Source organism: Cervus canadensis, chromosome 24 (assembly GCF_019320065.1).
Source record: "Cervus canadensis isolate Bull #8, Minnesota chromosome 24, ASM1932006v1, whole genome shotgun sequence".
In the NCBI taxonomy this organism is placed as follows: Eukaryota; Metazoa; Chordata; class Mammalia; order Artiodactyla; family Cervidae; genus Cervus; species Cervus canadensis.
Window position 1 is genome coordinate 45,505,973 of NC_057409.1, and position 26,905 is coordinate 45,532,877.

Here is a 26,905-nt window from a genome sequence, read left to right on the forward strand (position 1 = left end):
GAGTGTTTGGCCTCAGTGGCCCAGCCCTCTGTGGCCTGTATGGTAGGGTTAATGGTGACCTCCAAGAGGACTTACAGCAAAGAGCACCTGCCAGGACTGCTGCTGCCAATGCCCCTGTCGCTGAGCTGAGCCCCTGACCCCCGCCTCCACAGGAGACCCTCCAACACTAGCAGGTGGTTTCGGTTCAGTCTCCGGTGGGCTCACTTCTTTCCTCTGGGTCCTGGTGTGCACAAGATTTTGTTTGTGCCCTCCAAGACTGGAGTCTGTGTTTCCACCAGTCCTGTGGAAGTCCTGTAATCAAATCCCACTGGCCTTCAGAGTCAGATTCCCTGGTGATCGGCAGTCTCTTTATCAGATCCCTAGGCTGGGAAGCCTGACGTGGGGTTCAGAACCTTCCCAACAGTGGGAGAGCTTCTTTGGTGGCATTTTTCTCCAGTTTGTGAGCCACCCACCTGGTGGGTGTGGGATTTGATTTTATTGTGACTGCGCCCTTCCTGTCATCTTGCTGTGGTTTCTTCTTTGTCTTTGGACTGGGGTATCTTTTTATAGTGGGTTCCAGCATCCTTCTCTTGATGGTTGTTCAACAGCTAGTTGCAATTCTGGTGCTCTTGCAGGAGGAGATCAATGCATGTCCTTCTACTCTGCCATCTTGAACCAGAGTATCACAACTTTTTTAGTTAGGCAAAAATTAGTAAGTGTTTTAAAATACAGATAATATATATAGTGTTTATATATATGTATACAAAAGGTTTTGATACAGGCCTTTTGATACAGGCCTTTTGATAAAGGCTTGAGAAAGAAAATTTAAAAAAAAAGAGATGGAGAAATTGGAAATCATTAACTCATGTGTGAATTTTTGACAACCAAAAAGATAGGACTTGTGAAAGCAAGTTACAAAGTTTATTCCATAGCAACACAGTCAAGAAAGAAGGAAGGCCACCTCACTGTTTGCTCCCAGGAAGATGAGGACTGGGGGTGGGCTTTGGGAGGAGAGCATTACAAATAGCACTCGTCTTCCTTTCCCAATTCAACAGTAGAGAAAGGCAGATGAGAAGTGGAAATACTAACTTTATTACTGACAAAACTAATGTGACAGTTTGGCTTACCCACCTGGAGGATTAGACATCCCACCAGTTACAGGCAGCACTAGACAGCGCAGGCCCGACCCTGGCAAGCTAATGGCAAGGAGGAGATGGAGTGGAATGGACGTTTCCTGCTGACAGCTAGCTCCGAAGAAGGAAGAGAAGAGGGAGGAGCAGGCCTCTGTGCACTTCTCTCCCAAACTCCACATCAGGGAATGGGCGTTGGGAAGGAGCAAGGCCAAGTGTTGTAATTTCCTAAAGGCTGCAGTAACAAAAGTGCCACAGACTAGGTGATATAAACCCTAAGAATTTATCATCTCACAGTTCTGGGGGCTAGAAGTCCAAGCTCAGGGTGTCGTCACAGGGCTGGTTCCTTCTGAGCACTGGGAGGGAAGGAAGGGTCTGTTCCATTTTGGCTTGTGGATGGCCCTCCTCATGTTCACATGGCGTCCTTCTTGTATATTGTCTGTGTACAAGTTTCCCTTTTTTATGAGGACACCAGTCATGTTGGATTAGGGCCCTGCTCTAATCCGATATGTGACATCATGTTAACTAATTATAGCTCAATGACCCTACTTCCAAATAAGGTCACATTCTCATATCCTGGGGACTATGACTTCTACAGATGAATTTGGCAGCGGCAGAGTTTAAACTCATAACAGCCAGTAAGACCAGCAGTACTCGCTACATGTGGAAATAAACATCAGTAGTGAGCAAGAAGCATTTTCCTTCAAAAGGAGATTTATTTATCTATTTATTATCCCACACATGGTACACTTTATTGAGTTCAAACAGCACAGAGTTCTGACACATGTTATTGACGGTAGATAAAATATTGTTCTCACTGAGTCTATGAAATATTTATTTTTACTTGTTAAAGATATTTTATTATTTTTAAATTAATTTATTTTAATTGGAGGCTAATTACTTTACAGTATTGTGGTGGTTTTTGTCATACGTCGACATGAATCAACCACGGGTGTGCATGTGTCCCCCAGCCTGAACGCCCCTCCACCTCCCTGCCCATCCCATCCCTCTGGGTTGTCCCAGAGCACCGGCTTTGAGTGCCCTGCTTCATGCATCGAACTTGCACTTGTCATCTATTTTACATATGGTAATATACGTGTTTCAATGCTATTCTCTCACATTATCCCACTCTTGGCTTCTCCAACAGAGTCCAAAAGTCTGTTCTTTATATCTGTGTCTCTTTTGCTTTCTTGCATATAGGGTCATCATTACTGTCTTTCTAAATTCCATATATATGCACTATAAGCAGATATATGCATTATATCCATATATATGCATCAAATGCATTCTTTTTTATAGCTGAGTAATACTGCATTGTGTATATGTAGCGCAGCTTCCTCATCCATTCATCTGCTGATGGATATCTAGGTTGCTTCCATGGCCTAGCTATTGTAAACAGTACTGCAATGAACACTGAGGTACATGTGTCTCCTTCAGTTCTGGTTTCCTTGCTGTGTATGCCCAGGAGTGGGATTTCTGGGCTGTATGGCAGTTCTGTTTCCAGTTTTTTAAGAAATCTCCACATTGTTCTCCATAGTGGCTGTACTAATTTGCATTCCCACCAACAGTGTAAGAGGGTTCCCTTTTCTCCACACCCTCTCCAGCATTTATTGTTTATAGACTTTCGGAAGGAGATTTAAAGTGGTGGGCATGGGTGCCTGGAAATGGGCATCCCCTGAGAGGAGATAAAAAGGAGACAGATTGTGGATGGGGGATGGGAGGACTTGCCCTGTTTTGGGGGCAAGTGGTGAGAGGTAGGGCTAGACGTGAGACTACTAAGAGGTTGTTGAGTGTTGACACTGGCCAGTGGCCGGGGAGATGGGAGATGTATGAGAGCCAGACATGCACGAGAAGACCAAACTGCCTCATGAGAACTCTTTGTTTGGCATTTGGGTATCTCTGGTTGGCTGGAAGAGCCACCTTTACCGCCCCTTGCTGTGGGGAGTTGACTTTGTACTGAAGGCTGTTTACACATCACTGATCCATTGGCCAGCAGGAGGATTCCTGGCCATCCCCAAAGCTTAGCCATGTCTCAGCTGAACTGCTCTTTTGGGGAGTCCCAGCTTCTTAACATCCTCACTGAAAGAGAATGAGAAGTCCTTCTGAAGTGGATGCACTATAAGGAAGCCACAGGCCAATTTCAATCCCACCCACCCTTTACAGTATATATATGCCCACGAGTTTTTGATCCATGTGACCTAAACAGTTATATCACATTGAATGGCTAGACAGAGAAGCCAGATGGTAAGTGGACAAAATAAGGATTTTGGAGTTGAATAAACCTGAGCTCAAACGTAAATGTTCTACTTACTTGCCAACTGACTTAAGGAAAATTGTCTAGTCTCTCTTATAGTCTTTTTTGGTCTTATATCTATACCATGGGGAATAATATCATCCTGTCAGGATGGTTATGAAAAATAATGCCCATAAGTAAAGCCCCTGGTCTCCTGCCTTGCACCAGGAAAGAGCTGTCACTATTTTTGGTGATTCTCTGTGGCCTTATGCAGGGGCTTGCTGAGCAGTGGGGGCCTAGGCTGTCCCCCTCCACCGTAAAGACAGTGGGTTCCTCTTCTCTGCTTTGTGCTATTGAGATTCTAAATAAAGTACCTCTTGAGAAAGGGATTGCATGACAAGATGTTTGCAAACCTCTCAGGCAGAAGATCTGTGAAGTGCTTTCAACTCTAAAATTCTAAGTCCTGTAGTAGACAGCTTCTTCCATGTCAGTTCTTATCTTGCAGAATGGTATTCGGCTCCTATTTCAGAGAATTGCTATGCAGGTAAATGAAGAGGTGTTTGTGAGCATCCCAGCAGTGTTGGAGTGCCTGTTGTGTTTCCATTTACCATCGGACAGGCTATGGGGACTGTAGGAGAAGCATAATAGAGCTCCTCCCCGCCAAGAAAGCTGGGCCATGAAATCTGCACCTGAAACAGGAGCAAGCACCCGTTTGTTGTTGTGTACATGGGGCACAATAAAGCAAGTGGCTGAATGCAGTGTAAGTTCCACATGTTAGGTCACTCAAGGAAGCGTAATTCTTTAAAGAGAGAGTATCATATCTGCACGAAATCTGCAGCATATTCTCCACAAAGGAATAACAAGAAAGTATATGTTATATGCAAGGAAACAGTAAGATTCTTGGGTATAAAGATCTGTGTGTGTGGGAATTCCCTGGTGGCCTAGTGGTTGGGATTCCAGGCTTTCACTGCCGTGGCCCACGTTCCGTCCCTGGTCGGGGAACTGAGATCCAACAAGCCACGTGGCACCACCAAGAAATAAAAACTAAACAGTAAATGCATGTACGCATGCGTGCTATGTTGCTTCAGTCCTGTCTGACTGTGTGTGGCCCTATGGACTATAGCATGTCAGGCTTCTCTGTCCATGGGATTCTCCAGGCAAGAATCCTGGAGTGGGTTGCTGTGCCCTCCGCTAGAGGATCTTCCTGACCCAGGGGTCGAACCCGCATCTCTTATGTCTACCTTCATTGGCAGGCGGGTTCATGTATTTTTATGGATACCTATATTGCCATGCAATTATATGAATTGCTAAGGTTTTTGGGGCACATGAGGATAGGTCCAATTTTTTCATTCTGTAGCTGGAAAACAGACCTAGAAATATTAAGAAATACTCATAGTTTTCCATCAAGATAGCAACAGAACAGAGGATCCTCACAACTGTTTATTTACTCGACCTTGCCTAGAACTTTTTGTTCTCTTTTTCAAAATTTCAAACATTACAGATGTGGTTAAAGTTCACCTCTGTCCATCAGCTACATCCCTGCCGAGTTACGGCATAGTATGCTCACATTCGGTGAAGAATTTTCCCCATACTCTTATTTCTACCTATGTATACACTCAAAAGTCCAATATAGTACTTGTTGTATATGTTTGTAGTCTAAATACTATTGTACTATCACTTAAAATTTTTTTATTTTATTTTTTAATTGAAGTGTAGTTGATTTACAATTGTTAGTTTGAGGTATACAACAAAGTGATTGTGTTTTATATATGTATAGTGTATATATCATATATATACATATAATATTTAAGATTCTTATATACTATAATTTTTATATTCAGCAAGATATCATGGAAATCTATCTATCTAGTTCATTCCCTTTAACTGCTATGTAGTTATCATAATATGCATATATCATATTTTTTCTATTCTATTTATTGACATTCAGGTTGTTTCTCATTTTTTCCAACACAAATAATGTAGCAGTGAACATTCTTGAATATACTTTCTTGTATACAAATGTAAGGATTTCTTTAGAGCAAAAAAAAAAAAAGGAATGGAATCTTTAGGTACAAATATTTCAAAATATTTTCACAGATTAATTTTTATATGAAAATCAAGTGCTTATTCTGACCTTGTTTCTGTTAATACATAACAAGTTTTTTTCTTTACATTTTATCTTTTACTGACATGCCAATGGTAAATTGACAGCTCAGAGACACAAGTGAAATGACGTTCTTTTAGCAAGTACTATTCATTTTGAATTACAGACGCTGTTGTCAGCATAGCATTATTTGCAAGCTTATTTGTCCTTTAGAAAGGAGATGCGATAGAGTCAACAGTAGCATCCAGTGATACGCAGCAGCAGTTTTGCGCCCCCCCCCCCCAAACCCGGCTAAATTGTTTTCTGCTCCCTCAAGAAAGAACAGGCCACAGAATGTGTCAGTAGAAATTCAATTTAGGAATTGCACTTGATCTTGTTTTTCAGCATAATGTTTCTGTTCTTTCATCATAAAGATCAGCTGCATTTTATTTTTTTCCAGTCCCTTAGAATAGCATCCAGTTCTAGTCAGCATGTTTAATGTACTTCTCAATGATGTTCTAGCACAATAAATTTTCGTATCTCGTGCATGTGTACATATGGTAAAAATTTCTTCAAGTTCTAGCCATGTGGGGGAGGAATATTGTGGTTGCTTTGTTAATGCAGTGTTTGTGTTGGAGTGGTTACGGCCTTGCGCTTTAACTCTCAGCGCTGGGCATAATGAGATGGCTTTGATGGTGGCGTAAGAGTCTGGTGGGATGGTCACAGCTTCACACTTCAAAGCCGAGCATATGGGGCGAATACTGGGTAGCTTTGTGCTCTTTGGGGATGGTTGGGAGACAATTCTTAACAGCTCTGTTTAATGAAGACTTTGGAAAAGAAACACTCCATCTTTAAAATAATTTTGAATTGCAAAGAGAGAAATTACCACCACCCCCCTTCCATAGACTAAACTAAGAATAATTTTTCCTAGTCTGCACTTAATTAGAGAGAGTAAAGCATCACAACTACACTGTATTTTCAAATGTCTTCTTTTTCAAAGTAGTGTAGCAAGATTAATCGGCCAGTTTTATTTTAGGTATGTGTATGAATTTAGGCAAAAACTTTTAGGGCTATCTGTTTTACCATCTGAGAGATTTTTATGGCTTCTGGTAGAGAATCTTTTTTTTTTTCCTTCTCATTAAAAAATACATAAATAAAAAAATCAACTAAACAAGAAACTTGGCTATATTAAGATAGCTATACTAAAACTAGAGGATGCTTGTAAGATTTCAAGTCTAGCACTCAGCTTAATTTTTAGATTCTGTGCTTTTTTTCCCTCTGCTTTTTATTGAGTGTGAGGTGATGGGGTTGAAAAATACACTTTTTGATTGGTATGTCCTGATGAGAATGTGTCAGTAGGCTTTTTTGAGTATCATTAGAGTTCTGGTTTAAAAATAATAATAATAAGCCTTACTTTCAGACTGTGGGCCAGGGGAAATAGAATTTATCTATTCCTAGTGGAAAGGGAATGACAGGCTTGAGGTTTTTCCTAGCTGTGCATTTTGACTGCTATCAAAAATGTAACAAAACCAAGCATATCAGTTATGTTCCTTGAGCTTCTGAAATGCAGTTTCTGTTTAACAGTTAAATCTTAACTCCATTTACATCAGTAGTCCTGAAATGCTCCTGAAAGAAACAAAAGCAGAAAGAGAAAGAATGATGTCAGATACTTCTGTAGACATGAAGTAAGGCAGGTGAATACATTTAATAAAATGGTTTCTTAAATACTGTCTTAAATATTGTACATTCTCAATAAAATACTACGTTTCAGGCACAGTTGAGTCCGTTACAGGCTCAGAAGTAAACATTCATGTTAGGGATATGAAACTCCGGTCACACTGTGCTGAGGACACTTTCTCCTTTTGCAAAGAGGAGTAATCAAACTAATAGAAGTCTCTAGAGGTAAGGCTGTAAATGATAGTTATACATGTGTAGAAATGACAAAAAATCATTTTCAAGTACAGAAGATCAGCTAACCATAAAGGTTGCATTATGTTTTAAAATACTGTCATTGAATCAGCCTTTTTAGAATATGACTAGTGAAAATGGAAAGATCAGAAATACAAATAATAGTGGTAGGGAAAAGTTGTCAAGAATGGCAGAGAAACTAGGGAATACTGGTCTTTTAATAAAGAGCAATTTAGGAAGCTGCGGTTTTGCTTTATCTGTTTCAAGCCAGCAGGATGACATCATACTCTGTTGGCACAAGGCGAGTCAGATGTTTTCCTCTCTGACGTTACTGACTGTCTCAGGTGCTCTGACAGCTGGGGGCTGGAAGACAGTGCGTAAAACGTGATGCTGGTGATGGAAAACTGATCCCATGGCTTCTCACTAGGGATGCATCGTGTGCCTGCTGGTCTTAAACCCTGTTCTCGTTTTGTTAGCATCACGTGTAGGTTGGGAATGGATGCTGCTCTTTCGGGTTTGCAGCGTCCAGCACCTGCAAAGTGCTTAGGAACCAAATTCAATTCATTCAACTTAACAAATGTTGATTGTTTAGGGAGTTTGAAACCTAGCTGGAGGAAAAAAGTCCACGATTAACTATATAATACAAGTAGATTAGATTTGATGTTCTATCAATAAAAGCTGTACTACATGTATTCTCTAGGCAAGAATACTGGAGTGGGTAGCCATTTCCTGCTCCAGGGCATCTTTGCGACCCAAGGATCAAACCCAGGTCTCCTGCACTGCAGATGGATTTTTTTTTTTTTTTTTACTGTCTGAGCAACCAGGAAGCCCACTGTATGAACATGAGAGGGAGAGATGCAATCAGTGGAGGATGGGGGAGTGCAGTGACAAAGCTGGGGGAAGTCCAGACAGTGGAGGACAGGGGAGGGCAACGGCAGAGCGGGGAGACGTTCAGAAGTTCTGGTTTCTTGGGACTCGTGGAAAATGTGGAAAGTCCCTGCTCTGGAAACGCCTGATTCCACTGTTGGGGGAACACCCGATTTACAGGAAACACACACAGAACTATTCCTTTAAACAATGCCACTCACCTAAAAACTGTGAGACTTGAGCTTTAAGATTCAATGGTTTTATCTTCTTTAACAGGCCTGTTTGTTTGCATGATGTGAGCGTTTGTAATTATAGTACAGGGGATAATTTTTACATAGATTAATTGTGAAAATAAAATATAAAATTAAAACCCTTTTTTAAAATGCAGTTCGTATAACAAGTAAAATACCTTGCTAGCAAGTATTCTTCTTTGAGACATTTGAGATTTGAGACAAATTTAAGACATTTCTCTGAAATTCAGGCAATCTAATTTACCCTTCAACGGCATTACAAATAGTTAACCTTCCATGGGCCTTTGGGTTACAGTCATTGGAAACATAAAAGTTACTTCCTTGAGTATGAAGAGTATAGTGTACTATCTCTAAAGCTAAATGTTATTTTGGCCTTGGTTGTCTTTCATTGCATGAGAATAATGAAATGTCTTATTCATTATCATAAGAATACAAATTAAGAATTTATAAGAATAAAATTTCATTGCTGCTGCTGCTAAGTCGTTTCAGTCATGTCCGACTCTGTGCGACCCCATGGACTGCAGCCCACCAGGCTCCTCTGCCCAAGGGATTTTCCAGGCAAGAGTACTGGAGTGGGTTAAGAATAAAAATTAAGTTTGATTCTTTCCATCATGAATTGCTGGAGAAGAGATAATGGTAGAGGAGTGTTGTTTAAATATGTGGAAATTTTGAGTAAGTAGGGACATACCAATCCAGGAAGGTATTCAGAATTTCCAGAATTCAGAACAGTGGGGTAGGCTTGAAGAGGGGAAAGGAAGCAATGTGTACTGGGTACTGTGCACCCAGCATTGTCTTCAATCCATGCTTTTCTAATCTTTATCTAATCTTAATCTCTCTATCCATTCTGTGGGATAGCTTCTTTTCTTTCTTGTTTCTTTACTTCCTTTATTTTTTTTCCTTTCCTCTTTCTTTATCTCCCTCTTTTATCTTTTAGTTTTATTAAAGGTTTTTTTAAAGCAGGTTTCAGAAGTCATATTCCTTCACCCTGGCTTATTTAAAATATCTGAGCAATGTGGACATATTTTTATATCACCACAATGCCAGTATCCATCAAAATGATCATTTTTTTGGTACCATCTAATATCCAGTATGTAATCCAAGCAAACGTCTTTCTGTGATTGGCTTGTCTGAATCTGGATCTGTATGTGATTCACACATAGAGGTGATTGTTGTATCCCTGTCTCTTTTGATATAATCCAGTTCCCCACACGCACCACCACCCCCCCCCCCACCCCCACCAACACCTTTTTCCTTCTGATTCACTGGTTGCAGAAACTGGCTCAGTTGTGCTATGGAATTCCCACATTCTGGATCTGTTTGCTCCGTGGTGGTATAAAAATGTAATTTGTATCTTTATCCCTCTCTTTTCCTACAAACTTCAGGTTAGCCCCAGAGGTTTGATTGGCTTGAAGAGTTTTTTGTTTTTTGGCAGAAGTTCTTCATAGGTAGGCAGTGAGTTTTGTATGTATCCTATGAGGAAGCCATAGTGTCTGGTTATCTCACATCTAGTGATGTAAAGATGAACTCCCTTTGTTCGTAATTGACTTTTCAGGAGGGTTTCATCCATTGATGATCTTTGCCCTGAAACAGTTATTTTCTTAGGAGATCCAAAATAGTGATCTTCTAATACTTTCTTCCCTGATGCTGGGAGGGATTGAGGAAAAGGGGACGACAGAGGATAAGATGGATGGATGGCATCACTGACTTGATGGGCATGAGTTTGAGTAAAGGCCGGGAGTTGGTGATGGACAGGGAGGCCTGGCATGCTGCGATTCATGGGGTCGCAAAGAATCAGACACGACTGAGTGACTGAACTGAACTGAATACTTTCTTCCACATTTATTAGTTAAGAGGTTTTTTCTCAGTTAAAAAATCTTTCCCTCATCAGTTCAGGCTATCTGGCTACCCTGAAATACAGTTTATATAGGAAAGGGAAGGGAAATTTTTATTTTTGTTCCTTTTAATCATCAGATTTCTAGATAAGGATTTGGTGCTTTAAAGGAAGATTTTTTTTTTTTTAATTTTTTCATCTTATAGATAGAGAACTTGAAACTCAGAGATGGCAAAAAAAAAAAAAAAATTGCTCAAGATCTCAAACAGCTATTAAGGAATAGAAATGGTATTCAAACCAGTATCTTCTGGCCTCAAAAGCTTGTGCTATTTCTACTATGTACCCCTGACCTCAATCCTGTCAACTGCTACTGCAACCATCTTTGTCCCTTGCTTTGCTCTTTAGGAACCAGCTTCAAGGCTCCTTCTTTAGATCACTGCGGGCTTTGTACGCTTATGCTGTACTCCAGAGCTGTGACTCCAAGTGGAGGCGCTGGCCTGTCTAGGTCAGGAGCTGGGCCAAGCCAGGAGACAGGTCACATTGTCTCTACTTAGGAGAGGCTTTCCCATCACAGTTTGTGCTTTAGGCTCCTGCAGCAGCCAAAGTGTGAGTCACTCTGAGTTACGGTTGGACCAAACATCAGTGATGGGAACAATTTGGAGAGTCGTCAGATGTTAAGATGTCTTAACTAACTCTTCTAAACCACTTTCCCTTTCTTCTGCCACCCTAGCTCTCTGCCATTCCAGATTTGAGGGGAGTATTTAGGTAACTGCCTAAAGATTATCCTGCAATTCCTAAAGCTCTGTTGACTGTTTGTGTCCCTGGCATCTGGCCCCAACCACCCCCCAGAAACCTGTGGTCCATTAGTATCTTAAAGTAGTGTTAAAGAAGCAGAGATCACTTAGGAAATTTGGGAGATTTTCTTGGCTTTGTGGTGTCAACAACATCATGGGATTTCTAATGCTGGCGTCCCTACTTGACTCAGAGAAAGAACATTTCCCTAGATTTTGTATGATGCAGAGGTACAAAATCTTTTTTTAATGTCCTCCACATTTCACACCTCCCAATCAACGTGGCAGTCTACCTTATAAAGAAACAAATACCAGACTTCAGAATTGCAGTTTGAGGTTTCCTATGCTTGTTGTGGCTAAAGGCTCCGTCTCAGCCTTGGATGTCCCGTGATGCACCTCTAAATCAAGGAGGCCCACACTCTTGCCGTCCCAGGCCAGCACCCAAACTCCCTAAATACCTACAATAAAAACCTAAAATAAAACATCAGGAAAATAAATTATGTTATCTCTATCGTTGCTTACCAGGTACTATACTTAGTGACATGAAAACAGCAGTTCCCTGAAGCAGTTCTCTAGAAAAAAACAGGAAAGCAATTCTGTAATCTACCTTGAGAAGATAAGGTCAGAGACAGAATCTAGATATAAAAGTGGAAGAAGAAGGTGAAAAAGCATTGATATTCAGAGTAGCCTCCATGAAATTGTATTTAGATACTAGGCTTCTTACAGAATATCTGTCCCAGGGCTGCTATCTAGAAGGACTTTCTGTGATGATGGCAATGTTCTGTATATATGCTGTTCAATAGGGAGCCCACGTTTGGTTACTGAGCGCTTGAAATGTGGCTACTGCAACTGAAAAAAACTTACTGCATTTTAATTAATTAAAATTAAAATTTAATGGCACATGTAGCTAGGAGTTGCCATATTGGACAGTGCAGATCTGACCCTCGTATTCTTAAATTTTTCTTTCTTCTAACAGTATACACATTTTGAAGCTGTTATAAAATTGTTCAAAAATTGAAGGTACTGATTTCCTTCATCTTGGTGATAAATTTTCCTTATGGAATTAGATTTGTAATGGCTTAGAAATTCTAGCCTCCTTTAAAGTATCAAGTGTTGCTCAGTGGTGTTCCACTCTTTGCGACCCATGAATTGTAGCACACCAGGTCCCTCTGTCCTTGGAATTCTCCAGGCAAGAATACTGGAGAGGGTTGCCATTTCCTTCTCTAGGGAATCTTCCTTTGCCCTTTTTCAGGGGATCTTCCTGACCCAGGGATTGAACCCAGGTCTCCTGCATCACAGACAGATTCTTTACCATCTGAGCCGCCAGGAAAGCCTTGTACATAAATTTTTATTATGAGACTAACCAAGGAAAAGTTAATTTGCTCAAACTTTGAGTTTTAAAATTTGTGTGAATTATATACCCTTTAGTGGTGATGGTTATAACAGTGATGGGAATGCACTTAATGTGACTAAACTGTACACCTAGAAATGGTTAAAATGGTAAATTTTGTGTTAAGTGTATTTTACCACAATAAGGAAATTCTGTGCTTTGTTTTCTGTCACCAGGACTGATTTTAATTTAGTCTTGTTAAAATTTCCTGCTGCCCGTAGGCCTCGCTGAGAATCTGGTCCTGAGTATTCCTGGCTGCAGCGTGTTTCTCTTTGGTGAGGCTGACCTGCCCGAGAAGCGCCCCCTTGTCCAGAGAAGGAAGCAGCTGGGCTGGTTCACAAGGAGGGATTTCAGCACTCTTAAGCCTGACCTGGGAGCTGCACCTGCCAGAAGATGTGGTTTGACGGGTTCGCAGTCTGGATTTTTTTTCTGCTTTGGTTTTTAAACTTGAGAATCCTGAGGTTGCCTTCATTTGGTCTCTCCCACATAATGCAGGAAGGTTACAGCTGGAACTTTCTTGACTAGCTTGAAGGTCTCCTCTCAGCTCTTTCTACTTGCGCCTTCATGAGCCACTCGGGGAGGCTGGAAGCCCTCATTGGATACTCGATAAGAGCCCCCAAGAGGGATGTTCAAGATAGATTATGAGCCCTGCTCATCAGTGGCTGCACTGATGATGAGAATGGTTATCAGTGGGATGATGGGTCCTGGTGGCCAGGCATGAGGTTGCATCTGGAGATACCTGGCGGCCCAGGATGTGGGTGTAGCTTGCTTTTAGCTGGTGGGAAGGGCTTTCAGTACTTAAACATCCAGTGTCCAGGCTGATGCTTACACCTGACGGTCGGTGGTGGAGGCACCCTGGAGAGAGGCTTTCCTACACTGCGGGCTCTAGAACAGTGAGAACAAACACAGGGAGCGGTATCCTCCCTTGCCCTGATCACATCCGCTCTTGTCTCTCTCTGCTCCTCCTGCCCACTCCTGGCTTAGAGCATATCTTCAGCAAAGGCAGTGGCACCCTCTCAAAAACTCCATCCCCATTTGCTGCAGTTCACCATCCCAGGTCCATTTATTTGGGTCTTGATTCTTTTATCCTCTAATATCTTCTGTAGGGATCACTAGTTAAACCATGTTAGGTCACATTTTGGTAGTTAATATTTTAGCTGTTACTAAAATACTAGGTCCCAAGAAGCAAGAGGTGGGCAACCATAAGAAACACATTTCCTCAAGGCACAGTTACACATAGGCTTTTGGTTACGAATCCCTGGTGCAGAATTCTGCTCTCAAACCAGTGACATCTGTCATCAGCTAGAGCGGTGCAGTGAAAAGAGTACGGGCTTTGACAGTGAAAGCCGCTCAGCTGTGTCCCGCTCTTTGTGACCACCCCGTGGACTGAAGCACAGCAGGCTCCTCTGTCTATGGAATTCTCCAGGCAAGAATGCTAGAGTGGATTGCCATTTCCTTGTCTAGGGGATCTTCCTGACTCAGAGATCGAACCTGGGTCTCTTGCATTACAGGCTGATTCTTTACCATCTCAGCCACCAGCAAAGCTCAGATTGCAGACTTTGAGGCTATGCTCAAATCCTGACCTTGCTCTTCATTGGCCATGTGACTTTAGAATGTTCCTTAGCTCAATAAGCCTCAGTTCCCATATCTTTAAAATGGCCATATTAATTATTTTTCCCTCATGAGACTGTAAAGTTTAAATGATGGCTATTAAGTGCCAAACGTGGTACCAAGGGACCATTTTTTCCTTCCGTTTAGAGAAAAGATTTATTTAAAAAGTGATTATAAGTGTGTTCTAGTCTTTACTTGTGGAAAAAAAGGAAGAATCTGATTTGAACCCTGCCAACTTGAACCTCACATATTTTCCCACGATTTGTCTCACAAATGGAGAAGTGTAAGTTTGTGACTAAGTTTTCAGAAAGCTATTTCCTGGTTTCTAATTTGAGCCTCGCTGAAGACCGAAAGGATTATTACACAAACCTAGTCAGCACAGTGCCGGGTGACTGAGATTACAGTTAGAGGACGGGAGTTAGAAGCAGGAATCCTAGTACTGGAGAACAGAACTGGATTTAGTGCTGGGTTAGACAGTCCCTGGGAAAACTTAACTCTCATTTCTGCCGTGTGGTGGGGCTGAATGGGTTGGTGTTTGGGAGGGACTTTAACCTGCTCTGAAAAGCATATCCGAGTTAAAACCTGAATGTTCGTGGTATCACGAATCATGTTCAGTCTTCTAAGAGCAGACTCAGTTTGTGATCATTTAAACCAAAGTGAACAGTGCTCCCCCCATCTCACTTAATGATTGTCTGATAATCTCACCTGTTTTACATTGTTTGTTTGGAATGGACAACCCATTGGGGATTTTGATTCCTTTTCTATTTTTTACTCCACATGGAGATCTGTGATTTACATGGAGAATTTCATCAACATCTGAAAATCCTAAGTTTACTTTAAAATGCCAAGATTGACACAGATATGTTTAAAAGATGGTATTTTAAAGGTAATATTTGCACTGGTAAAGATGTAGTTAGAGGCACTCATGTGACTAATGGTAGCATCAGTTGGTATAAACTTTTTGGAAGTGAGTTGGTGATGTGTATCAAAAGCTCTAAAAATATATGTAGCTGCTTTGCAGAAATTCTAGTTCTAGATTTATCTTAAGTAAATAGATTTATTCCTGAGGAAGCAATAAAAGGTACATGTACTTATGTACCAGTATGTTTATCAAAGAGCTATTTATAATAATAAATACTGGAAATAATATAAATGTTCAGAATTTGAGAGTGATTAAATAAACTATGGAATACCTTGGCAAGAGACCATTATGCAAGCAATTAAGTGTGAAGGTTTGGAGGAATTTTTAGACAAGTGGAAAATACAGTAGAAAATACAATGTAGAGAGAATTTTTAATTTATTAATTAACACAACGAATATTTGTTAAGTACCCAAATGTGCCAGGCACTATTATCAATGGGAAAAATAGAATTTATTTGCCTTCAAAGAATTTATATTCCAGTGGAGAAGGGGTGAAGAGAACAAAAAGAGAAACAATAAGTTACAAGCTTAATAAATAACTAATTATATGATATGTTAGGTAATAAGTGTTGTTGTTCAATCACTAAGTCATATCGTGCTCTTTTGTGACCCCATGGACTGCAAGCCCACGAGGTTCCTCTGTCTATGGAATTTTCCAGGCAAGAATACTGGAGGGGGTTGCTGTTTCCTTCTCCAGGGGATCTTCCCAACCCAGGGATCGAACCCAGGTCTCCTGCATTGGCAGGTGGATTCTTTTCTGCTGAGCCATGGGGGAAGCCCCTAGAAAATATATGCTACAGCCAAAAAAAAAGAAAAAATCAGGCAGGACAATGGACATCATGTGCCTGGAATGGGAGTAAACCATGGTTGTCAGATGGGATAAACGAAGTAGGCCTCGTTGTGAAGGCAGCGTTGGAGTAAAGACTAGGAGAGAGGCAGTTGGCCATGTGGAAATGTGGACAGGAGACTCAGACGGAAGGGACATCCAGGGTCAAGGCCAAAGGATATAAAGCAGTATAGTGATTTCAGTATTGTAAAATATATATGCACCTATTTATTTTATTTATCTTATATGTTTGTAAGGAAAGGAAATTCTTAAAGCTTCCAACTTATTTTCACTATTTCTCTAAATTGATCTTGTTATTATTGCCATCATCTTTCTTAAAGGGCAATTATTGAGGTTTATCATGTCTGTAGAAGCTGGATTGCAGTGCATTCATTCATATTGCTGACGAAAGGGTCAAATAAGAAAGGAAAAGCAGCACAAGTTTTCCCCCATATGTCTTTTTTGCTAATATCTCCTTTCAAGTGGTAGGCTCTTTACTTTATGCAAAAGACATGAAAATTGTAAGTTGCCAAGTTTAGGTAGACTGTTACTCCTTGAGGGACTCAATTTAACAGGCTCAAAGCAGATTCTAATAGAACATTAAAGTGTTTCAGAGAGGAACATAGATATAATATAGATAAATGGTTTCATGAACAAGATTGTAATTCGAATTTAAGTCACATGATCAACTGAAATCTTAGATTACCTTACTTGCCCAAATTATCTGTTAAGAAACGCTTATGTAAGACGGAGTAAAATGGTTTCATTTTTAAAAGTAATATCTATTGCAGTAGAATTTCTAGCACCTTTGTCACTAGGGTAGAAATATTATTCATCTAATTTTTCAACAAGCTTAGTTCCCAACCATGGCAATTTCCCTCATTTTTAAATTTAATGGCTTTATATATTTTTCTAACATTCTTTATTTACATCAGTATTTCTCAACATAATTTTCCGCTCCTCCCATCAAAACAGAAAAGCTTCAACACATTGTTTCTATGTTTATTTCTTTTCCTAAAAAATTTAAATAGAAATGATTGGTGCTATGAACTGAACACTTACAGTTAACTTTCCAGTGACAAATTAATCTATACAGTACCCAAAAGGAAGCAGAATCTATAAGGGAACAGGTTTCTGTTTTGAAGTTCCTTGAGAATATTATAAACAGAAGAGAAAAAAGTGAGCTCAGAAATGATTAACACCCAGAGTCAGTGCCAAACACACAAAATCTTTTAAACCAAATTCCTTTTAAAAGTTTGTAGTTGGCCAGCTCATGAGGAACATAAATAAGGACAAAGCAGTAATAGTTGATACTTTTAGATCTATAAATAAATACTTTATACATATATATTTTAAAACCCTAAACATGTATGGGATAATTTAAACACTGCTGGCTGATATATTGTATGACTGGCCTGCATATCTGCATCATTGTTTAAAAATGAGGGACAGTTCTTTGAACTGCAGTTTCACATGATGCCATAGGAATCATAGATGGAGGTAATTGGCACATCTTGGGATCAGGGACTTGTGTTTAGTTATTTCAGTGGGTTACTGAGAGCTGCCCCTGCTTACTTCTTTCTCTCTGAAATGAGAAACTGCAGCATCAGGCACTTTTCTTAACATTGAATAATGCCATTTACTGCATACCCCAAATTTTACCTAGTCTTTGAAAAATAATTTCTAGCCTTAGAATGGGTCCTGTTTTCAGGAGGCTATACCTGTAATTTTCTATGTTTGCTTGTAAATCTGTTTGGGATGATGGAAGATGAAAGTCTCAATGTGTAATGAAGTGTGTCACCCGTAATTGAAACATGAAGGACTATGTCTCTGCATGAGCTAGTGAAAGGCACTTTTCCATAGAAAACCTGGGGGCAGGGAAGTCGCCTGAGGTTGCTTTCACCTGGGCTGGCTTTATTCCATGATGATGTTAACATGTATCTACCTCTGTGATTTCATCTCTGAATCGCTGTTACTCTGAAAGATTCAGAGTTGAGAAATTGAGGCTTACGGTTCCTCACAGAGTGGGAAAATGTCACAGCTATTTTGCAGAAAGACAGCTGAGCAGAGGCAGTGTCCCTGAAGAAGTGGAACTTGCACTCAGACCCCTGGGGAGCCGTTCCCAGCCCTGTGCCGCAGCGTCACTTAGCCTTCTCTTCTGTGGATTTGGCCACATGCACAAGAGTCCTGCCTTCTTCCCGCCATGGGAGTATTGGACTTAGCAATTATGTTTGCGTTTTATGGCTTTAGTCATCAAATGTCCTGTTTCAGCTGTGGTTTCTCTTTAATACATGTTCTAAAAAATGTAAAATCCCGATATGTAATGATGACTAATTGCTTTCAGCGTAGGAACAGCTGTCTGTATTTTTGAACCTGGGTTCCAAGGCTGTCGTCTTGCTCTGTTTGTTACCCTGAAGCAAGGCCCACAGTTAGGCTAGGTTTTATCTTTTGTTTAGCCTTCATGTTTTTATACCCAGGAACCTGCATGGTTCCTGGCACTCAGCAGGTTTCAGTAAAAACATATTTAATAAGAGAGCCGCACATTAGTTCATGAGAATCTCTTTATTTATTCAATCTGTAATGCAAAGTTCTCTCTTCAGACATAAAAATGCAAAATACTCTAAAACACCACCTTGGCTCCCTCCTTACGCATCTTTTAAAGCTAAGCCATCAAAGCAGAGCTTAATATAATAAGCAGAACTTTTAAATACATCCCTTAGCAAACTTCTGACCCCCTAAAACAAAACCCCTTCTGTTGGAGGAAAATATTGAGAATCTTTTCACCATTAATTGATTGAAGGTGATGGTGCCTGGAACAATTTTTGAGAACAAGTTTGATCTAAAAGGAAAAAAAAATGTGTTTTTTTCTGAGTGCTGCTTTTCCATTTTTCTAATGGGCTCTTCACTATTGTTTTGTCTGAATGCAGTTTTTTATTTGTGTTATTCCAGACGTGGTCCTACCACAAGCATCTTTAAACCAGACATTAATAGCATAGTTCACAGTCATTACTGCCAGTGCTCAAACACAAATATTGCATTTGTGTTTGTAAAAACTACACATCAGATGTTAATTAAGTGCATTTGTTTTTTTTATGCTTAAACAATCTGGCATAAAGAGTTTACATCTATATCAGTTCACCATAAGGTCTCTACAATATCTGAATCACCAGCCGTACAGTATATGATAAATACAGTGTTTCCACACAGGAAAATAACAGAATTGTCAGGAAAACATCAGGCCTGTTATATTTCCCTGTGAAATAATAGCAACTGAATCTCAGTTTCTTTTTGATAAAAAAAAGTATTTAACTAGGAGTAAACACCAATATTTAGAATGATAAATTTTTCATTAAAGAACACATGGAAAGTGAAATCATACCAAAGATTTTTTTCCTTGTTTTTAGCTTGCTTCAGGGCGTTGTGACAGTTGCTTTGGAATAAAATTGGAATTTCAGCTTTGCAGTGAGATTCATGCTGCCGCCAGAGCAGCCGAGTGCCAATCTGCGGGAGGCAGGAGCCGAGCGAAACTGCAAACTGAGAAACAAACTTTCACATCAGGTTTCTAATTTTAGAGCAAAAAATGGAATTACTTTAATTATATGACATTTAACTGGAAATACGATTTGCTGGGATTAATTGCCTCCCTTAATTAAAAAATTTTACTAAGTTTAAATTAGCATAAAAAGTCAAATCCAGCATCTTAAGTAAGGTCAGTGGGACTGCTGGATTTAAATGCAGAATTTGATTGATTAGAATTGGATCACCATATTGGTGTTGGACTTGGGAAGGATTAAATGGAAGAATTAGAAACGTGTGCATTTGGGCAGAAAACAGTTTCTCTCTTTTTCCTTCTTTCTTTCTTCTTTTCTTCCTTCCTTTCTTCTTGTCTTTTTTTCTTCCTTTCTTTCTTTTTCCTAAGGCAGAAATGGATCATGGCCTTATAACCCCTCAAGGTGAAAACCACTACCTGCTTAGACCAGAAACTTCTCAGCTTCATTGACTTGTCTCTGCTTAAGTAAGACATAGTGGTAAAGCAAAATCAGGTATTGTGTAGCTAAAGCTCAATAGAAGAGTTTAAAATACACATAACAAGGACATACACCAAAAGTATCATTCTGTATATAAGTGATTACTCTTACTTTATTCAAAGTGAAGTCGAGTGAAGTCGCTCAGTCATATCTGATTCTTTGCGACCCCATGAACTATAGCCTACCAGGCTCCTCCATCCATGGGATTTTCCAGGCAATAGTACTGGAATGGGTTGCCATTTCCTTTTTCAAAAGAGAATACAGAAGTTACTTCTTATGTTTAATTTTATTTTTCTAAGAAATAATTAATTTTAAAGTATGCTTTTGAAGGAATTTTTTAAGTAGAGTTTTATTTTAATTGATTAAGTCAGTGTTGGGACAAGTGAATTCTTTGTGACACTCGTGCTCTGGACTTAACATCTAAATTTCTTATACATTTAATAATTTATCTTAGATAAACTATTGTTTATATTATCTTTTATCTTAGGTAATAAATTCATTTATTAGCAAGAGTGATCAATTTTAGAAACTCTGTGACAAAAGGGACAGTTATTGGGCACATGGGGATAAAAGGTGCCTTGCAATCTGCTAGAGGATTTAGAAGAAGTCCTGTCCCATGTATTTAGGGATCAAATGGTCCATGCTACCATATTGTCAGAAGGAGAGGCCCTGGGTCCATATGAATGAACTTGCCTTGAAAGTGACTTGCTCCCCCCAAGCTGATAAATTACACATAAATATCTGAATGTTGGCTAGGCATATCAAAGTTCTGGAATAGCAGAGCACAATAGGCCCAATAGATATTTTGAATAGTACTTAGTATAAGCCCCCCCATATGAAACTCTATATATGTATATTTATATACACACACACATGCATACTTTTCAGCAAAATGTGAGCATGATCTAGCTATTTGTTTGAATAGTGATAAAGGTGAGACCACTTCTTGAATCAGAATAGGGTATGTGTATCAGATACAGGCAATGGGATTTTTGTAACACTACCTGTTCAGGGGTAGAGGAGAGAGAAACTATGCTTGGATGCTTTCAATTAATGAATGACATTAGCATTGACCAAAAAAAATGTCCAGTTGTACTCTGTGAAATGTTAAAACTGATATAATTCTCAAAGATATTTAGAGTAAGTGATTGGTGTATGAGGTTGAGAGAGACATGTATTGACTGTTAGGAAATTTAATTTTTATGAAATCAGCATTATGGAGAAATACTGTAATTTGATTCATTCCTGCAGAATTCCCAATAGAAAGAGGCCCAGCCTCGGGAGTTGAAATGTTTCATTATGTACATGTGTGGGAAAAAGATGAAATGTGGTTTCCGTGTGCTGATTTTTTGTAAAGCGTCTATTAGTATGAGAGTACCCAGGCTAGGCAGCAAAGCCCCCGAACCACGGCTGTCAAGGGGAGAGTGAATTCAACAGGATCTCTCGTTGAATACTGACATCATGAGCAATAAGTTTGAAAGTAGTAAGAAAAAGCAATGACAGTAAAATGATGTTGAAATAGTAGCTAAAGAATTGTCTCATGCTGAAGATGAGGTCAGCCTTTTATCCCTCATCAATCCCTAGTCAACTTTGCTTTTAGAAATGTGAAGTTGCCCCAAAATGAGGAAACTGCAAACCTAAGCTTTTTATACCAATGCTAATTTAACCAAGTTGTCCATCTTATAATGTAAACTATAATTAGAGCAGGGATATTTATGTAATGTGAGCTGCATCATCCCCAAGGCAGAGTAAAACATGCTCTAGAGTAACTGGGCTCTGGAATAGCAATGACAGTCCTAGTCCCTTGGGAAGCCGAGGATGGAAGAAAGAGATGCCTCCAACTAGTTATACCAAGAAGGTATACATAGTGCTCCAAATCCTGCCCTGCCAAACCTACGTCATCATGAGACACAAGAGTCCCTTTGTCCTTCCCAATTCCAAGACTGTTTGTTACTTTTTAGTGACCTCCTTTACTAGCCAAGACTGTTGAGGTTCATTCGAATCTGATCTTAACCTAGCTCAGTGATGACAGGTCTGTGTTTGGGGAGGAAGAGATGAGTACAGAGTGTGATTTATTTCTGTCTCCCAGATCCATAGACCTGGCACTGAATTCCAGCCCCTGTGGAGATGGCCTTGTAAATGAATGGAAGGCCAATACATTTTACTGCTATTGATATTTGATTTTCAAATGTGCCTTTTGAAATATCTGTTGATATTTTCAAAAGTCTGAGCTTTTCTTAACCATTCCAGAGTAAACATCCAGATACATTTAGAGTAGATGAAAATATCTACTTGTAGCTCAAATAACTCTGTTGGTAAAAAATATGTATGACCTTTAGAAAATTCTGGAGTTAATAATGAGGAGTATTTCTGTGTATTATTTTAAAATAAAATCAAGTAAAGTCAATAGAATAGAGTAGAATTGGGTAAAGACTAGAATCTTCAAGATGATGCTTTTACTTTGCTTGACTAACATGCTTTTCTAAATGATTTAGGCATCGGCGCTAGCCCATATGTGATGAACTGCAATGTTACCATAGATTCTCAAGACTTGGCTCTGGGAAAAGAAATTGCTAGTGCCATTCGGGGCTCAAATGTGAATGGACTGAAGGGCGTCCAAACAATGGCTTTTCCTCATGAAGGGAAAATTGAGATAGCTTGCAATGTAGAGAGTTTTGAAGATCAAGAAGTTACAGAAACCTCTGAAGGCTCTCAATACATGGCTTACAGTGTCCTTGGGGACCATTTTTATTATGTATCTCCTCATTACATAGAAGCTCAAGTTAAAAAATTGGCAAGTGATCGAGGAATCGGTACGATAGGGAGAGCATTAATTGGATTTACACCCCAAGAGTGCAAGAGCTGTGCTGAGTATGCAATAAAAGAAAGCATTGGGGAGTTCTGGAAGACACATGGAGGTGTTTTCATGTGATCCAATCTAAGGTTTCATTGAAATTGTAAGAAAAAAATATCAGCCATTGCAAACTTTTCTTATCGGCCTGTGAAGACAAGGAGAAGATCCAAGAGCTTGGTTCCAGGTGTGAATTGGAAAACTAGAAGCATTCTCTGTCCAACGACAGCAACAGGTGTTTATAGATTGTAATTGCTTTATGATATTTCTAGTCATCATTGAAACTTTGTGAAATCTTCCTCTGTATCAAGTTCATGCACTTGGGTGTACTAGAAGCCCCCCTGAATGAGCTGGATAAAATGGCCATCGTTACTCAATCATCTTTGATTATCGTGAACTCAACTAAAAACAGACTCCATTTGTTTGGTGTTCCTGAGCTCTTTATTCCAGAGTCCTGTATCCAACTCTCATTTTTTGAGTCATCATTTTTTTTAATGTGCACTTTTAAAAAATCAAGTACTAAGTAACTAAAAAATGGGGAGAATTATAAACTAAAATTATCAAATAAAAGACTAATCATATTCTTTTATTCTTTCTTGTCTTGTTTAGGATGACCTACTATTCATTCTGGAGATAATTCCAAAAGCCAGACTTGTCTAATTTTTTTATGTTTGTGTGGGGAAGTGGAATGGCGGTGTTGGGCATGACTTCAAGGGATTATATTTATCCTTTTTGGAATTTAAATGGAAGTCTGAAGGTTTAGGGAATTTATTACTCTTGAGTGAAGTGAAGGGTATTGGTGGAAGAATTTTGTTTGAAAGAAATCAAAATATGTTGCCTCTTTGTGAACTAAAAGAAGCCACTTGCTAATTCTGGCAATTTTATGTAAATCCTTAGTGCTTATGTTTTTTAGTACAAGGCATTTTTCTGTCCATAAAACACAAAGAAATAAATTTTTCCATAGATTTTGTCTAGCAAATAAATTGTGGTTTTGGCTAATAAGAGCACATAATGTGAATTTAAGTAATTAAAAATAAAAGAGGTTGAACTCAGTCTTTTTATAGGATCCAGGGCATGCATGCATTCTCAGTTGCATCCAATTCTTTGAGACCCCATGGACTCTAGCCTACCACACACCTCTGTCTATGGGATTCTAGAGGCAATAATACTGGAGTGGGTTGCCATTTCCTCCTGCAGGGGATCTTCCTGACCCAAGGATCAAACCCAGGTCTCTTGTGTCTCCTGCATTGGCAGGCAGATTCTTTATCACTGAGCCGCCTGGGACACCCATAGGATCTGGTCATCTATCCAGTCTGTGTATTGGCCGCGCCAGGTCTTCCATTGCAATGCGGGGCTCTTCGTTGCGGTGCATAGGCTTCCTCTAGTTGCAACATGTCAGCTTCTCCTGTTGCAGCGCATGGGCTTAGTCCCCCTACTAGAGATCAAAACCGCGTCCCCTGCATTGGAGGGCAGATTCTAAAACCACTGGACCACCAGGGAAGTCTGTATCCTAACATATTTTTTTGACTTACATTTGACTCTTGACTGCAACTGCATTAATTTTGTTTCAGAATTATGTATACTTTTTGGGTGTTTTCTTTTTGCCGTCAATATAAATACAAGAAAGATGGAGTAATGATGAACCATGTGTGGTTTTCAGATGCAAGGAAGTTTAGCTGCTGTGGTGAAAAGAGCAGATGCTCTCCAGTTAGACCCAGTGGATCTGGGAGAGCTGTGAAGTAGTCATGCCTTGCTTTTCTCTTGCTTTGGCAGAGGCCATGTGGCCTAGTAGGACAAGCCCTGGACAGCAGATTCTGGCTTGGGTTCTGGCCCTCGTTATCTTTCATGGAGCTATAGTTTAATTACCTGTAAAATAGGGAAAAGAGTTTCCACCCAGATCATGTTCTGGGGAATTAAATGGAAGTACTTTGTAAGCTGTAAGGTGAAAATGAAATATTAGCACTCTTTCCAGATCTCACCTGGAGCTCTGCTTCACTTCTGGTCATCAACGTTGAGTAGATGGGACTTCCCTGGTGGCTCAGATGGTGAAGAGTCCACCCTCAATGCAGGAGACCAGGGCTGATCCCTGGGTGGGGAAGATGCCTTAGAGAAGGGAATGGCTCACTCCAGTACTGCTGCCTGGGAGAATTCCATGGACAGAGGAGCCTGGTGGGCCATACACCATAGGGTCGCACAGAGTCGGACATGACTGAACGACTGACACTCTCGTCAAGCGGGTGATTGAGAGTAAAAACACAGGATGTCACTGTGTCATTTGGGGATGTAGTAGCAGTTGATTCATTTGCCATTTCCCTTCTTAACTTCTTCAGATTCATATCACTGTAGTCCAGACTGCTGGTTTTGAGCAAGGCTTATTTATAACCAAACATCTATTTAATGGGTGTATAGAGTTTCAGTTCTTGAAGGCCAAAAAAAGGCAAAATTCTGGAGATGGATAGTTATGATGATTGTATAGTAATATAAATACTTAATGCCATTGAACTACACACTTAAAATGGTAAATGTTGTGTGTATTTTACTACAATTAATTATTGAAAATTATATATTAATTTCATGAAAGTTTAAAACAAAATCTGGATCCTCTACATAGAAAACCCTAAAGACTCTACCAGAAAATTACTAGAACTAATCAATGAATATAGTAAAGTTGCAGGATATAAAATTAACACACAGAAATCCCTTGCATTCCTATATACTAACAATGAAAAAACAGAAAGAGAAATTAAGGAAACAATACCATTCACCATTGCAACAAAAAGAATAAAATACTTAGGAGTATATCTACCTAAAGAAACAAAAGACCTATACATAGAAAACTATAAAACACTGATGAAAGAAATCAAAGAGGACACAAACAGATGGAGAAACATACCGTGTTCATGGATTGGAAGAATCAATATTGTCAAAATGGCTATTCTACCCAAAGCAATCTATAGATTCAATGCAATCCCTATCAAGCTACCAACGGTATTTTTCACAGAACTAGACCAAAGAATTTCACAATTTGTATGGAAATACAAAAAACCTCGAATAGCCAAAGTAATCTTGAGAAAGAAGAATGGAACTGGAGGAATCAACCTGCCTGACTTCAGACTCTACTACAAAGCCACAGTCATCAAGACAGTATGGTACTGGCACAAAGACAGAAATATAGATCAATGGAACAGAATAGAAAGCCCAGAGATAAATCCACGAACCTATGGACACCTTATCTTTGACAAAGGAGGCAAGGATATACAATGGAAAAAAGACAACCTCTTTAACAAGTGGTGCTGGGAAAACTGGTCAACCACTTGTAAAAGAATGAAACTAGAACACTTTCTAACACCATACACAAAAATAAACTCAAAATGGATTAAAGATCTAAATGTAAGACCAGAAACTATAAAACTCCTAGAGGAGAACATAGGCAAAACACTCTCCGACATAAATCACAGCAAGATCCTCTATGACCCACCTCCCAGAATATTGGAAATAAAAGCAAAACTAAACAAATGGGACCTAATGAAACTTAAAAGCTTTTGCACTACAAAGGAAACTATAAGTAAGGTGAAAAGACAGCCGTCAGATTGGGAGAAAATAATAGCAAATGAAGAAACAGACAAAGGATTAATCTCAAAAATATACAAGCAACTCCTGCAGCTCAATTCCAGAAAAATAAATGACCCAATCAAAAAATGGGCCAAAGAACTAAACAGACATTTCTCCAAAGAAGACATACAGATGGCTAACAAACACATGAAAAGATGCTCAACATCACTCATTATTAGAGAAATGCAAATCAAAACCACAATGAGGTACCATTACACGCCAGTCAGGATGGCTGCTATCCAAAAGACTACAAGCAATAAATGCTGGAGAGGGTGTGGAGAAAAGGGAACCCTCTTACACTGTTGGTGGGAATGCAAACTAGTACAGCCACTATGGAAAACAGTGTGGAGATTCCTTAAAAAACTGGAAATAGAACTGCCATATGACCCAGCAATCCCACTTCTGGGCATACACACTGAGGAAACCAGATCTGAAAGAGACACGTGCACCCCAATGTTCATTGCAGCACTGTTTATAATAGCCAGGACATGGAAGCAACCTAGATGCCCATCAGCAGATGAATGGATAAGGAAGCTGTGGTACATATACACCATGGAATATTACTCAGCCATTAAAAAGAATTCATTTGAAT

At 39.6% G+C, this 26,905-nt stretch overlaps 1 protein-coding gene across 11 annotated transcripts in view; it reads left to right on the top strand.

Moving 5' to 3' along the window:
- The window catches only part of FTCDNL1 (formiminotransferase cyclodeaminase N-terminal like), a 155,408-nt gene that overhangs the window by 59,047 nt on the left and 69,456 nt on the right, over positions 1 to 26,905 (top strand). For 7 of the 11 annotated variants that reach the window (XM_043446068.1, XM_043446069.1, XM_043446067.1 and 4 more), the window contains 2 exons: positions 12,685 to 12,870; positions 22,346 to 23,866. In XM_043446068.1, the coding sequence (XP_043302003.1) occupies positions 12,685 to 12,870; positions 22,346 to 22,782 (623 nt within the window). In that variant the 3' untranslated portion in view covers positions 22,783 to 23,866. Of the gene's footprint in view, positions 1 to 12,684; positions 12,871 to 22,345; positions 23,867 to 26,905 lie in introns of those variants that run through there. The other 4 variants (XM_043446072.1, XM_043446074.1, XM_043446073.1 and 1 more) reach the window with 2 other exon arrangements.